This window comes from Eucyclogobius newberryi, unplaced genomic scaffold (genome assembly GCF_026437365.1).
Source record: "Eucyclogobius newberryi isolate DKJ021-1_F unplaced genomic scaffold, fEucNew1.0.hap1 SCAF_14, whole genome shotgun sequence".
NCBI lineage: Eukaryota > Metazoa > Chordata > Actinopteri > Gobiiformes > Gobiidae > Eucyclogobius > Eucyclogobius newberryi.
In genome coordinates, this window is record NW_027315768.1 from 3057697 (window position 1) to 3072578 (window position 14882).

Sequence of the window (14882 nt, forward strand, 5' to 3'; positions counted from 1 at the left end):
TGTAGCTTAAGCTGAGACTGGTCAAAATTCTTAGGTAAAATTTGCTGTTTAATTGTCAGATTGGAGATTTGTTCATCTGCTTTATGGTTCATATCTCTGTAATTACACGGCCTAACCTGACTCACACCCGATTTATACGTATCTCATTCTGAATTGAGTTCTACACATGACTCAAATCAGGAAAGTAGTTTGCTGAAAGCAAACAAAAAAAGTCACGATGATTATTCAAAGCATCAAAAGCGGAAGAAGCAGGACAATCAAAATTGTGTTACACCCAGTGGAGAAAAAAGCAGTCATCTTTCTCATCACCAAATGTACAAAGCACAATTATGTGCATATTTTTTAAAAACGTCCATATTTCCCTTTAAATAGGCGCAAATACAGCTGTCAGCGCCGCCATGTTTGTTATAGTTTGGGTGCTTTGTCTTCCACCCAAACCACAATGCTCTGTGATTGGTTCCAGTCCCTTCTGTGGGCCCAGTAACAAATCAACGATTTTGCAAGTTCTCCCACTTACAGATTATGGACGGGCCTGAAATGTTAATCGTTGGTGCATTTTCACTGAGCACTGTGAGAGACATAATCCAAAAAATAAACTAAAATCTGGAAATCACAATGTATGATTTTTGAATAATGTATTTGTATGCTAGTGCTGCAAATAAATATTTGAACACCTGAGATGGTAATATTTGATACAGAAGCCTTTGTTTGCAATTACAGAGGTCAAACGTTTCCTGTAGTTCTTGTCAAGCTTTGCACACACTGCAGCAGGATTCTGGCCCACTCCTCCACACAGATCTTCTCTAGATCGGTCTGTTTCAGGGCTGTTGCTGAGCAACACATAGTTTCATCTCCCTCCAGAGATTTTCTATTGGATTTAGGTCTGAGATTGGCTAGGCCACTCCAGAACCAGGATATGCTTCTTACAGAGCCACTCTCTGGTTCTCCTGGCAGTGCGCTTCAGGTCATTGTCATTTTGGACGACCCAGCCACGCCCCATCTTCAATGCTCTGACTGAGGGAAGAAGGTTGTAACCCAAAATGTCACAATACTATTCATCCTGTCCATACTACAGTGCAAAGCGTGATGTTTCCACCCCCAAAGCGTGATGTTTCCTCCCCCAAAGCGTGATGTTTCCTCCCCCAAAGTGTGATGTTTCCTCCCCCAAAGCGTGATGTTTCCTCCCCCAAAGTGTGATGTTTCCTCCCCCAAAGTGTGATGTTTCCACCCCCAAAGTGTGATGTTTCCACCCCCAAAGCGTGATGTTTCCTCCCCCAAAGCGTGATGTTTCCTCCCCCAAAGCGTGATGTTTCCTCCCCCAAAGCGTGATGTTTCCACCCCCAAAGCGTGATGTTTCCACCTCCAAAGCGTGATGTTTCCTCCCCCAAAGTGTGATGTTTCCTCCCCAAAGCGTGATGTTTCCTCCCCAAAGCGTGATGTTTCCTCCCCCAAAGCGTGATGTTTCCTCCCCCAAAGCGTGATGTTTCCTCCCCCAAAGTGTGATGTTTCCTCCCCCAAAGCGTGATGTTTCCTCCCCCAAAGTGTGATGTTTCCTCCCCCAAAGTGTGATGTTTCCACCCCCAAAGTGTGATGTTTCCACCCCCAAAGCGTGATGTTTCCTCCCCCAAAGCGTGATGTTTCCTCCCCCAAAGCGTGATGTTTCCTCCCCCAAAGCGTGATGTTTCCACCCCCAAAGCGTGATGTTTCCACCTCCAAAGCGTGATGTTTCCTCCCCCAAAGAGTGATGTTTCCTCCCCCAAAGCGTGATGTTTCCACCCCCAAAGTGTGATGTTTCCTCCCCCAAAGTGTGATGTTTCCTCCCCCAAAGCGTGATGGTTCCTCCCCCAAAGAGTGATGTTTCCTCCCCCAAAGCGTGATGTTTCCACCCCCAAAGTGTGATGTTTCCTCCTCCAAAGCGTGATGTTTCCACCCCCAAAGCGTGATGTTTCCTCCCCAAAGCGTGATGTTTCCACCCCCAAAGTGTGATGTTTCCTCCCCCAAAGTGTGATGTTTCCTCCTCCAAAGCGTGATGTTTCCACCCCCAAAGCGTGATGTTTCCTCCCCAAAGCGTGATGTTTCCACCCCCAAAGTGTGATGTTTCCTCCCCCAAAGCGTGATGTTTCCACCCCCAAAGTGTGATGTTTCCTCCCCCAAAGCGTGATGTTTCCTCCCCCAAAGCGTGATGTTTCCTCCCCCAAACTTGATGTTTCCTCCCCCAAAGCGTGATGTTTCCTCCCCCAAAGCGTGATGTTTCCTCCCCCAAAGTGTGATGTTTCCTCCCCCAAACTTGATGTTTCCTCCCCCAAACTTGATGTTTCCTCCCCCAAAGCGTGATGTTTCCTCCCCCAAAGCGTGATGTTTCCTCCCCCAAAGCGTGATGTTTCCACCCCCAAAGTGTGACGTTTCCTCCCCCATGCTTCACAGTAAGGATGATGTTCTTGGGATGGTACTCATCTTTCTTTCTTTTGTTTTACCAAAAATGTATATTTCTGGCATAAACTTTCTCCCATGACTCCTGTGGATCATCCAGGTGGTCATTGGAAAACTTCAGCCTGGACATGTGCTGACCCTAACCCTTGAGCAGGAGAACCTTCTATGCAACGCATTATTTTAAATCATGATGGCGCAGTGTATTAATTAAATTAATTTATTTTTGTAAAGCCCAAAAGGGGGGGGGGGTTACCCAGCTCTCTTCAGGTCATTGACCAGCTCCTCCTGTGTAGTTCAAGGCTGATTTCTCACCTTTCTTATCATCATTGAGACCCCACGAGGTGAGATCTTGCATGGAGCCCCAGGCCAAGGGAAATTGACAGTCCTCTTTAGCCTCATCCATGTTCTACCAATTGCTCCAACAGTTGATCTTCTTTCACCGAGCTGCTTGCCAATTGCCTTGTAGCCCTTTCCAGCCTTGTGGAGGTCTAAAATGTTTTCTCTGGTGATCCTTGGTCTTGCCCATGGTAGTAGTTGGAGTCTGACTGATTGTGGGGTGGACAGGGGGTCTTTATGCAGCTAATGAGCTCAAACAGGTGCTACTAATTTAGATGAATTTGTGGAGTAGAGGTGGACTTTTTACAGCCACAATTCTTGTGGTTTGGCAGGTGTTCAAATACTTATTTGCAGCAATAATATACAATTAAATGATTGAAAAATCATATAATGTGATTTCCAGATTTTTTTCTCTCCCTTTCACAGTGGAAATGAACCTACGATGAAAATGTCAGATCTTCCATCATTTCTGAGTGGGAGAACTTGCAAAATAGCAGGGTGTCCAAATACTTATTTCCCTCACTGTATATAAAAGATTAGAATAAATGATTACTTGCACTGGAGAGTGGTTTAGAGAATGGTGTTTTACCTCCAGACTCTGCACAAAAGGTGATGAGCCATCCAATGCCTTTGGAGAAAGCCGCCTCAATCTCACTGAATACGTTTCCTGAAAGGCAAAGAACCATTGTGAGGAGAGAGGAGCCGGGTAGCAGCTCACGCCCGGCCGTAAACGGACTGTGAGGTGGCTTTGACATATTTTGAGTGGGTTACTTGCAGGCTGCCTCTTACACCTATGGTCAGTCTATGGTCAGTCTTTGACGAACAGCACGCAGTAGTGATGCACAGGTTGTAATTTAGCCACGTCCAAATTCAGTTCCTCATTTTGAATTTTGATCATATTGAACCTTAACATATGGAGAACATGTCTGAGCAAGTCTACAGTCCCTTCTGTTCTTGATTTTCCAAAGTCTGCCTCCACATCTGGCTCTGCTCCTGGGCATGTAGCGAGAGTTCCATGATTATTAGTCGTTCTGATTAATGTGTTAAAATGCATCATTGTTCAGGAGAAAATCCTACATGTTGTCACCAGTTAAGAACCGTAGTCCAAATTACACTACCCACACATTACTTCCTGTGACGTCACTTCCCGGTGAGTTTATTCTGTTTTCAGATTCATTTGTTTGCTACTTTTTATTGTTAATCCACAAATTATTCACAATCTACTTAAAACATCAAATATCAGTGATCACATGACAGCTGAATGAACCTGTGACATTTGGATTAACCATAAAACAAAGAACAAAAACAGAACACGACAAGTGAGCAAATTTTAATAATATAATATATATATATATAATAATATACAAATAGACATCAAATAAACCACAAACGAAACACAATCATGGCACAATTGGTCATTGACCAATGACTTTTCAAAGTTAGGGGCCCCCAAGCAATTTCAGGGGCCCACAAGCGCGCGCAGCATCGCGGCGTCATAAGAACAAGATAAATGTGTTGTTTTAAACCTGGTTATTAGCATGTGAAACAATTTAAAGTACTTTTATATGTTATTTGATATGAAGAGGACAAATACTGAATCATATAAACCAGAGATCATGATCTTTAAAACGGTTTAATTCAATATAATCATGTTTGCCTAACCCTCACCACCAGGACTTTCCAAATGAAAGTCCCATTTGGTCCCAAGGCGGTCAAATTTGTCAATTTCCAAATTAAGTCTGAATGTCATTTTTTTCCATACGTCATATCTATTAATTTAGTCCAGTCCTTGATTGTTGGGGATATTTGTGTGTTTCTTTGTTATGGCCTTTTTTCCTTCCAAGTACGTTCCAAATGTATCCATTTATTGTGTCCATGGCAGGAGTTTTGAGGCCCAAGAAGATAGTTCTAAAGTTCAGTTCTCAAAACACGTGATAGTGGTTTGCCTCTTGAAAACCACATTTTCAAGAACTGTTAGCATTATCGCTCAGTTCACGATGTTGTGTTTTATCGCTCAGTTCACGATGTTGTGTTTTATCGCTCAGTTCAAGATGTTGTGTTTTATCGCTCAGTTCACGATGTTGTGTTTTATGGTTCAGTTCATGATGTTGTGTTTTATCGCTCAGTTCACGATGTTGTGTTTTATCGCTCAGTTCAAGATGTTGTGTTTTATCGCTCAGTTCACGATGTTGTGTTTTATGGTTCAGTTCACGATGTTGTGTTTTATGGCTCGGTTCACGATGTTGTGTTTTATCGCTCAGTTCACGATGATTTTATCGCTCAGTTCACGATGGTTTTATCGCTCAGTTCACGATGTTGTGTTTTATGGCTCAGTTCACGATGTTTGTGTTTTATCGCTCAGTTCACGATGGTTTTATCGCTCAGTTCACGATGTTGTGTTTTATGGCTCAGTTCATGATGTTGTGTTTTATCACTCAGTTCACGATGTTGTGTTTTATCGCTCAGTTCACGATGGTTTTATGGCTCAGTTCACGATGTTGTGTTTTATGGCTCAGTTCATGATGTTGTGTTTTATGGCTCAGTTCATGATGTGTTTTATCGCTCAGTTCACGATGTTGTGTTTTATCGCTCAGTTCACGATGTTGTGTTTTATGGCTCAGTTCACGATGTTTGTGTTTTATCGCTCAGTTCACGATGGTTTTATCGCTCAGTTCACGATGTTGTGTTTTATGGCTCAGTTCATGATGTTGTGTTTTATCACTCAGTTCACGATGTTGTGTTTTATCGCTCAGTTCACGATGGTTTTATGGCTCAGTTCACGATGTTGTGTTTTATGGCTCAGTTCATGATGTGTTTTATCGCTCAGTTCACGATGGTTTTATCGCTCAGTTCACGATGGTTTTATCGCTCAGTTCACGATGTTGTGTTTTATGGCTCAGTTCATGATGGTTTTATCGCTCAGTTCACGATGTTGTGTTTTATCGCTCAGTTCACGATGTTGTGTTTTATGGCTCAGTTCACGATGTTGTGTTTTATCGCTCAGTTCACGATGGTTTTATCGCTCAGTTCACAATGGTTTTATCGCTCAGTTCACAATGTTGTGTTTTATGGCTCAGTTCATGATGTTGTGTTTTATCGCTCAGTTCACGATGTTGTGTTTTATGGCTCAGTTCATGATGTTGTGTTTTATCGCTCAGTTCACGATGTTGTGTTTTATCGCTCAGTTCACGATGGTTTTATCGCTCAGTTCACGATGTTGTGTTTTATGGCTCAGTTCACGATGTTGTGTTTTATCGCTCAGTTCACGATGGTTTTATCGCTCAGTTCACGATGTTGTGTTTTATGGCTCAGTTCATGATGTTGTGTTTTATCGCTCAGTTCACGATGTTGTGTTTTATGGCTCAGTTCACGATGTTGTGTTTTATCGCTCAGTTCACGATGGTTTTATCGCTCAGTTCACGATGTTGTGTTTTATGGCTCAGTTCACGATGTTGTGTTTTATCGCTCAGTTCACGATGGTTTTATCGCTCAGTTCACGATGTTGTGTTTTATGGCTCAGTTCACGATGTTGTGTTTTATCGCTCAGTTCATGATGTTGTGTTTTATGGCTCAGTTCACGATGTTGTGTTTTATCGCTCAGTTCATGATGTTGTGTTTTATCGCTCAGTTCACGATGTTGTGTTTTATCGCTCAGTTTATGAATTTGACTCCCAGACTTCCTTCTCCCCAAACACTTCCTCCAACTCCTCGTTCCCAGGCCAGCCAAGAGACATAGTTACTCCAGCATGTCTTCCTCGGGGCCTCTTCCCGGTGGGAGGCCCAGGAGGCCCCGGAACAGATGCCCGAGCCACCTCAGCTGGCTCCTCTCGACGTCGATGAGCAGCGGCTCTACTCCGAGCTCCTCCCGTGTGACGGAGCGCCTCACCCTATCTCTAAGGTCACGCCCAGCCACCTGGCGGAGGAAACTCATTTCGACCACTTCTATCTGCGACTTTGTCCTTTCGGTCATTACCCGAAGCTCATGACCATAGGTGAGGTCAGGAACGTAGACCGACCGGTAAATCAAGAGCTTTGTCTTTGGACTCAGCTCCCTCTTCACCACAACAGTCCGATGCAGCTACTGCATCACTGCAGCTGCTGCATCGATCCAACTGTCAATCTCACGCTCCATCCTTCACTCACTCATGAACAAGACCCCGACATACTTGAACTCCTCCACTTGGGGCAAGGACTCTCCACCCCCCTGGAGAGGGCAAGGACCCCCCACCCACCTGGAGAGGACAAGGACCCCCTACCCACCTGCAGAGGACAAGGACCCCCTACCCACCAGGAGAGGACAAGGACCCCCTACCCACCTGGAGACGGCAAGGACCCCCCACCCACACCTGGAGAGGACAAGGACCCCCTACCCACCTGCAGAGGACAAGGACCCCCTACCCACCAGGAGAGGACAAGGACCCCCTACCCACCTGAGACGGCAAGGACCCCCCACCCACACCTGGAGAGGACAAGGACCCCCTACCCACCTGGAGAGGACAAGGACCCCCTACCCACCTGGAGACGGCAAGGACCCCCCACCCACCTGGAGAGGACAAGGACCCCCTACCCACCTGGAGACGGCAAGGACCCCCTACCCACCTGGAGAGGACAAGGACCCCCTACCCACCTGGAGACGGCAAGGACCCCCTACCCACCTGGAGACGGCAAGGACCCCCCACACACCTGGAGAGGACAAGGACCCCCTACCCACCTGGAGACGGCAAGGACCCCCCACCCACCTGGAGACGGCAAGGACCCCCCACACACCTGGAGAGGACAAGGACCCCCTACCCACCTAGAGACGGCAAGGACCCCCCACCCACCTGGAGACGGCAAGGACTCCCCACCCACCTGGAGAGGGCAAGACACCTTTCTCCGGTTGAGAACCATGGACCTCGGATTTGGAGCCGATTCTCATCCCAGCCGCTTCACACTCGGATCAAACCGTCCCAGTGCAGCTGCAGGTCCGGGTTTGATGGAGCCATCAGGACAACATCGTCTGCAAACAGCAGAGATGAGATCCTGTGGTCCCCAAACCGGACACCCTCTGACCCCTGACCACACCCTCCGACCCCTGACTGCGCCTAGAAATTCTGTCCATAAAAATCATAAACAGAACCGGTGACAAAGCGCAGCCCTGGCGGAGTCCCTCATGGGAACAGGTCTGACTTACTGCAGTGAACACAGCTCCTGCTGCGGTCATACAGGGACCGGACAGCCCTGAGCAAAGGGCCCCGGACCCCGTACTCCCGGAGCACCCCCCAAAGGACACCCCGAGGGACACGGTCGAAAGCCTTCTCCAGATCCACAAAGCACATGTGACTGTGCAAACTCCCATGAACCTCGAGCACCCGATGGAGAGTCTAGAGCTGTGTTCCACCACCAGGACCTAAACCGCTCTGCTCCTCCTGAATCTGAGGATCGACTATCGGTCGGATTCCCCTCTCCAGAACAACACCACCCCGGTCTGCCAGTCAAGAGGGACTATCCCCGACCACATTGAGTGGTCCAACCTGTCATGAATACTTTTTATTTTGTTAAATAAACTTTCAATACTTAACAGATTTTCTTACCACAAGACATCTTGCAAGGCATCAACTCAATTGGTGTAATTGACTCAATTGGCCACAAGCTGCAGCCATGAAATCCTTGTATAACATACGGTGGCAAAGGCGGTAAGCGCTCTTGCCTCCCAAGAAGGAGATCATGGGTTTGATTCCCGGGCCAGACCAACATCACATGATCTCTCTGGGTGGAGTCTGCATGTTCTCCCCGTGTGCCCCGGACTGCAGATTCCCAAACCAAATCATTGTAGTTGTTAAAAATATTGAGAAAAAACATCAATAGGACCAAGATATTCAGGAATGTGGAGTTAGACCCTTGCAGACACAGACAAAAATCAATGCCATTTACCTGGGAGGTAAACGATACAACGATAAAATATAAAGGTTTTTGTCTGTTTTTAACCTCCCTGTGTAATAGCTGTTGAATTTCAGCTGATGCCACATCGTGGCCTGCACCGTTTTGGCAGCTTTTGCAAGGGACAGACGGATTAAGCCTCGACGAAAAGGTTTATTTTAATTACAATTTTTCACTTTATTGTATTTTTCTTTTTTATTCTATATTCAGGCGAGAGTTTTTTAATAAGTTGTTTCGCGAACCCGCCAACGTCAAAAACGGAGATTCTAAAACTAATAATAATATTTTTCCTGTTTTTGAGGATTTTCCGGGGGTTTTTGGCCAAAACCTCAATAAAAATAAAAATGTATTCTGCACCAGCATCTCCGACCTCCGACCATTTCTGCACAAACCCGAGTTCGTCCAAACGTCAGAGCTTTAAAACTCTCGCAACTCACGGCTTCATCCATGAAATCAACTTAACATGAAGGATGCGGGGTGGGCGTGGCTTTGGCTCGCGCTCCCATTCATTAAACTCGTGTTTGAACAAGGAAATGAAGAATACGCGTCTTGACCGATATTATAATAGATCCATGGTTTTGACCGATCATATCAGAATCATTTTGTGGACGTGTCCAGCTCGTCTGTGGAGTCATGTTCTCTTCTGATCATATTGTAAGGACGCCAATTGTCCCGATCAGCTGAGCTGCGCTCGAGCGTGGGAAAAATTACTGCACCGTTGGATCAAATCACTGTGGCCAGATATAAGCTCAATAAGACATTTTCATTCATGTCACACTTTGTGTTCTGGTCAAAACTCAATAAAGTTTATCAAAGCGACGGATGATTCATTTTATGAGAAGCTCAGTCTGAGTTAGTTTATGACATTGAAGGTATTTTTTTTTACCGCAGTATAGTAAGGGTTATTTTCAATGTCTTGATTGATAACTATAATGATGTAGATAATGTAGAGAGGTGGGAGTAGGGCCTATATTCTAAGAATTCAAGAAAATTATTTAGAATTTAATTTTTTTTTTAATTCAAATCCGACTTCTGGATGGTAGAAATGTGATTTGATAATGGAAAAATGTAATTGTATTTTTATTCCGTCCTCCCCTTTTAAAAATGCCAAGGAAAATCAAATTAAAAAACTCTCGCCTTATTATAATTTGTAGTTCTATTATTTTTGTTTTATGACAAAGTTGACATTGCAATGTCTCCCATTGACGCAAAGTATTTGGACTTTTGTCTATGCCCTGCTGGGGCTCAGGCCTAATAAAGAGGAGAATGTGAGCAGCACACAGCGCCTCACCGTGCCACAGATGAGACACCACAGAGCTGATGGACTGCATGGAGAACCGCACCAGGTCGTTCTTGGAGCGTTCACCAGTGAACTTCTCTGGAGTCTGCAAAACAAGATACAGGGACAAAGTGTGAGTTCACTTTGGGCAGAGACACTCAGAGTGTTAATGCAATGGTTCTACTTATGTCAAGAGTTGGCAAACAGATAATCCAGATACATGTCACAACATAATCAAAAGAAACTAAAGCAAATAGAAGAAAAAATAAATAGTTTCAATCCAGTCTAAAAGTGTTTCTAAAGTAAGCCTAAATATGTATAGATAAAGCTGGTAAAAGCAAAGATAAGGTGATCTACTGCAGCCAGAAATTAAAGTGAATTCAGGGAAGGTGTAGGGTATTCTTACTAGTACAAGTGCTGTAAGTACTAGTACAAGTACTGTAAGTACTAGTACAAGTGCTGTAAGGTTATGAGTGTCCTCCCACTTGTGAAAGAGGGCGGGGCAGTCAAGGTTGATATCGATTAAATAATTGGTCAAGATTTGAAACATGACACACTGCATAAGTGTGTCATGTTTGAAATCATGTTTTAAGGGTAAATTGGGGCACCAGCCATAGATTAGGCTCTATAATCAAATATCTAAATTAATTAATTTATCAAAAAATAATTTGCTCCTTGATCTTTACCAAATGTGGTTTATGAAGATTTATTGACCAAATAACTAAACGGATATATGAATATGCAAATGAGTTGATAACAGATGGAAACACTAGACATGATTATTCTAGATTTTTCTACTTGTGTGTTGGAGTTAATTCTAAGATATTATCAGCCTGTGAAGTGCATTATACGAACGAAGCCAGAAACTGTGATCCTGAGGAGACGGGCCAGTGTGGAGTCTGAGGGCCCGTGTGGAGTCTGAGGGCCGTGTGGAGTCTGAGGGCCCGTGTGGAGTCTGTGTGGAGTCTGAGGGCCCGTGTGGAGTCTGAGGGTCTGTGTGGAGTCTGAGGGCCCGTGTGGAGTCTGTGTGGAGTCTGTGGGCCTGTGTGGAGTCTGAGGGTCTGTGTGGAGTCTGAGGGCCCGTGTGGAGTCTGAGGGCCCGTGTGGAGTCTGAGGGCCCGTGTGGAGTCTGAGGGCCCGTGTGGAGTCTGTGTGGAGTCTGTGGGCCTGTGTGGAGTCTGAGGGTCTGTGTGGAGTCTGAGCCCGTGTGGAGTCTGAGGGTCTGTGTGGAGTCTGAGGGCCAGTGTGGAGTCTGAGGGCCCGTGTGGAGTCTGAGGGCCCGTGTGGAGTCTGAGGGCCCGTGTGGAGTGTGAGGGCCCGTGTGGAGTCTGAGGGCCCGTGTGGAGTCTGAGGGCCCGTGTGGAGTCTGAGGGCCCGTGTGGAGTCTGAGGGCCCGTGTGGAGTCTGAGGGCCCGTGTGGAGTCTGAGGGCCCGTGTGGAGTCTGAGGGCCCGTGTGGAGTCTGAGGGCCCGTGTGGAGTCTGAGGGCCCGTGTGGAGTCTGTGGAGTCTGAGGGCCTGTGTGGAGTCTGTGGAGTCTGAGGGCCTGTGTGGAGTCTGGGGCCTGTGTGGAGTCTGGGGCCTGTGTGGAGTCTGGGGCCTGTGTGGAGTCTGGGGCCTGTGTGGAGTCTGAGGGCCCGTGTGGAGTCTGAGAGCCCGTGTGGAGTCTGAGGGCCCGTGTGGAGTCTGAGGGCCCGTGTGGAGTCTGTGGAGTCTGAGGGCCTGTGTGGAGTCTGTGGAGTCTGGGGCCTGTGTGGAGTCTGGGGCCTGTGTGGAGTCTGAGGGCCTGTGTGGAGTCTGAGGGCCTGTGTGGAGTCTGAGGGCCTGTGTGTCTGTGTCGCCTCCAGGGGTCACTCAGGGGTCACTCAGGGGTCACTCAGGGGTCACTCACGGGTCACGCTGCAGCTCAGTCCACACTAGCCAGAGCTGCTCTGTCCTCCTGGGCTCTGAGGCGTTCCTCAGACAAAAAGGGCCGTTGTACTGATTCACAGAGGAGGCCGGTCTGTAAAGACTGTCCTGGACTTGAAAAGTTGCAAAAAGGTCCTTTGCTCAGACAAAAAGGTCCTTTGCTTGAGTTTGCATGATGCAGTTTTAATCACGTTTAAAAACGGGCACAGAATTCTTAGTTCTGGGAGATAAAGTTAGCTTCAGCGGGCATGTCTCTTGGAAAGTCTTTGTCCCGTAGCTTAGCATAGCTTAGCCTAGCTAGGCCAGAGGCCCTCATCTCCCGAGATCCGACCTCATGGAACTCTTCAGATGGAGCTCAGATGGAAATCTGTTCAACTTTCCTTTGTCTGTTTTTGACTTCCCCCTGTGGGGGCTTTTGGCACCGTGGCTCAGCCAATCAGCACGCACGCTGAGTCAGAGCTTGATAAGGGAAGAAGGTCTGGAGGAATGCAGCCATTTGTTCAGAATTAACATTAGGCTACATAGTTACAATAGTAAAATTATCTTTTATTTAAAGTTTTAAAACAGTTAAATGAACATGTAGAACACAATAACATTATGTACAGTAAATTCACTTGTGGACAAAGTCTGTAACCAGATGATTGTTGACTAAAACCGCATAGTCTTTTTAGTGTTTTAGCTGTTTAGAGTTCATTTTAATCCAAATGAAGTAATTCGATGGAAAAATTTAATTCCAACGTTCAAAGTGTCTCTGCTCCTGCAGAGATGTCATAAATCTCCACATGGGGGTTGTAAGTAATAACGCCTTAGCCCGCATTTCTGTCACCATGGCAACAGGGGGAGGTCATCTGCATATCCTACAGAAGGCTATGTAGAATTGAAATAAATATTTCACAAACATGATGCCTTCGGTCTCACAGATACGAGATAAACATTATCAAATTAAATATAACATTAACTATAAAATATAGCCGCAAGCGGCAATGATCAGCTCTCGCCTCGCCGCCGCCACGCCGCACGAGGAGGGGGCGCTAACACGCCCCAATTGTTCTTTTATTACATCTACTGCTGAATCTGTGACGCTGTCACATCTTCCACCCTTTGTTTTACCATCAAAAAGCAATTTTCTTTTGAATTCTTGGCAAAATGTGCGGCTTTGCCGCACAGAGACCGTGACTCTTTGAATATAAATGTGTATAACTTTTACCCCTGAAGATGAGTCTCACCAAATTTCAGGTTAATAGGGCTAACGCCCGAGGAGGAGTTCGTGAAAGTATAAAGTATAAGCATGTTCTGACAATTTCCCCATTGGAATAACATGGGAAGTTTCGGTCATTGTTGGCAAAGCCGTAACAATTATGACATGGGTCTCATTGACTTTTTTGATGGGGCCGAAATTGAGTTGTGTGTCATATTCCGTAAAATTTCGCAAAACTAAACATTTAACCTCCATATAAAATCTGTAGGGGGCGCTGTGGCGCCAAATTAATTTATTTCACTTCAAGTAGGTTTAGGGCAAAGAGTTTATCAAATGATTCTAATTTGACGCAATTCAGACTTTATCTGCGCAAACGGCAGCAACATTTAAATTTGAGGAGATTTCTGAAATTCTAGCTACAGTTTATGGCCAACATTTGTTTGGGCGGACGGCGTTGCCGTAATAATATTTTTTACTTCTCTTGTCACCATTTACCTCTGCGCCAAATTTCATGATTCTACGATCAGATCCAGACAGGAGAGGAGAATCCGACCGATAGTCGAACCTCGGATTCAGGAGGAGCAGAGTGGTTTTTGTCCCGGTCGTGGAACACTGGACCAGCTCTGTACTCTCCATCGGGTGCTCGAGGGTTCATGGGAGTTTGCCCAACCAGTCCACATGTGCTTTGTGGATCTGGAGAAGGCTTTCGACCGTGTCCCTCGGGGTGTCCTTTGGGGGGTGCTCCGGGAGTACGGGGTCCGGGGCCCTTTGCTCAGGGCTGTCCGGTCCCTGTATGACCGGAGCAGGAGCTGTGTTCGCATTGCCGGCAGTAAGTCAGACCTGTTCCCAGTGCATGTTGGACTCCGCCAGGGCTGCCCTTTGTCACCGGTTCTGTTCATAATTTTTATGGACAGAATTTCTAGGCGCAGTCAGGGGTCGGAGGGTGTCCGGTTTGGGGACCACAGGATCTCATCTCTGCTGTTTGCAGACGATGTTGTCCTGATGGCTCCATCAAACCCGGACCTGCAACATGCACTGGGACGGTTTGCAGCCGAGTGTGAAGCGGCTGGGATGAGAATCAGCACGTCCAAATCCGAGGCCATGGTTCTCGACCGGAAAAAGGTGGCTTGCCCTCTTCAGGTGGGTGGGGTGTCCTTGCCCCAAGTGGAGGAGTTCAAGTATCTCGGGGTCTTGTTCACGAGTGAGGGAAGGATGGAGCGTGAGATCGACAGTTGGATCGGTGCAGCGGCTGCAGTGATGCAGTCGCTGCATCGACTGTTGTGGTGAAGAGGGAGCTGAGCCGAAAGGCAAAGCTCTCGATTTACCGGTCGGTCTACGTTCTGACCTCACCTATGGTCATGAGCTTTGGGTAGTGACCGAAAGAACAAGATCGCGGATACACGCGGTCAAAATGAGTTTCCTCCGCCGTGTGGCTGGGCGCTCCCTTAGAGATAAGTTGAGGAGCTCGGCCACACGGGGGGAGCTCGGAGTAGAGCCGCTGCTCCTCCAGCTGAGGTGGCTCGGGCAATCTGTTCCGGATGCCTCCTGGGCGCCTCCCTCGGGAGGTGTTTCAGGCATGTCCCACCGGGAAGAGGCCCCGGGGAAGACCCGGGACACGCTGGAGAGACTATGTCTCTCGGCTGGCCTGGGAACGCCTCGGGATCCCCCCGGAGGAGTTAGAGGAAGTGTCTGGGGAGAATGGAAGTCTGGGAGTCCCTGCTCAGACTGCTGCCCCCGCGACCCGGCCCCGGATAAAGCGGCAGAAGATGGATGGATGGACGATCAGATTTTTTTGGGGTAATTTCCTATCTCTC

General features: G+C 46.9%; 1 protein-coding gene across 1 annotated transcript in view; it reads right to left on the minus strand.

Moving 5' to 3' along the window:
• Positions 1 to 14882, minus strand: part of dnajc10 (DnaJ (Hsp40) homolog, subfamily C, member 10) — a 78129-nt gene that overhangs the window by 46940 nt on the left and 16307 nt on the right. The window contains exons 7-8 of the mRNA XM_072444150.1: positions 9977 to 10070; positions 3356 to 3433 (exon numbers count right to left, since the gene is read on the minus strand). Of these exons, the coding sequence (XP_072300251.1) occupies positions 3356 to 3433; positions 9977 to 10070 (172 nt within the window). The remainder of the gene's footprint in view (positions 1 to 3355; positions 3434 to 9976; positions 10071 to 14882) is intronic.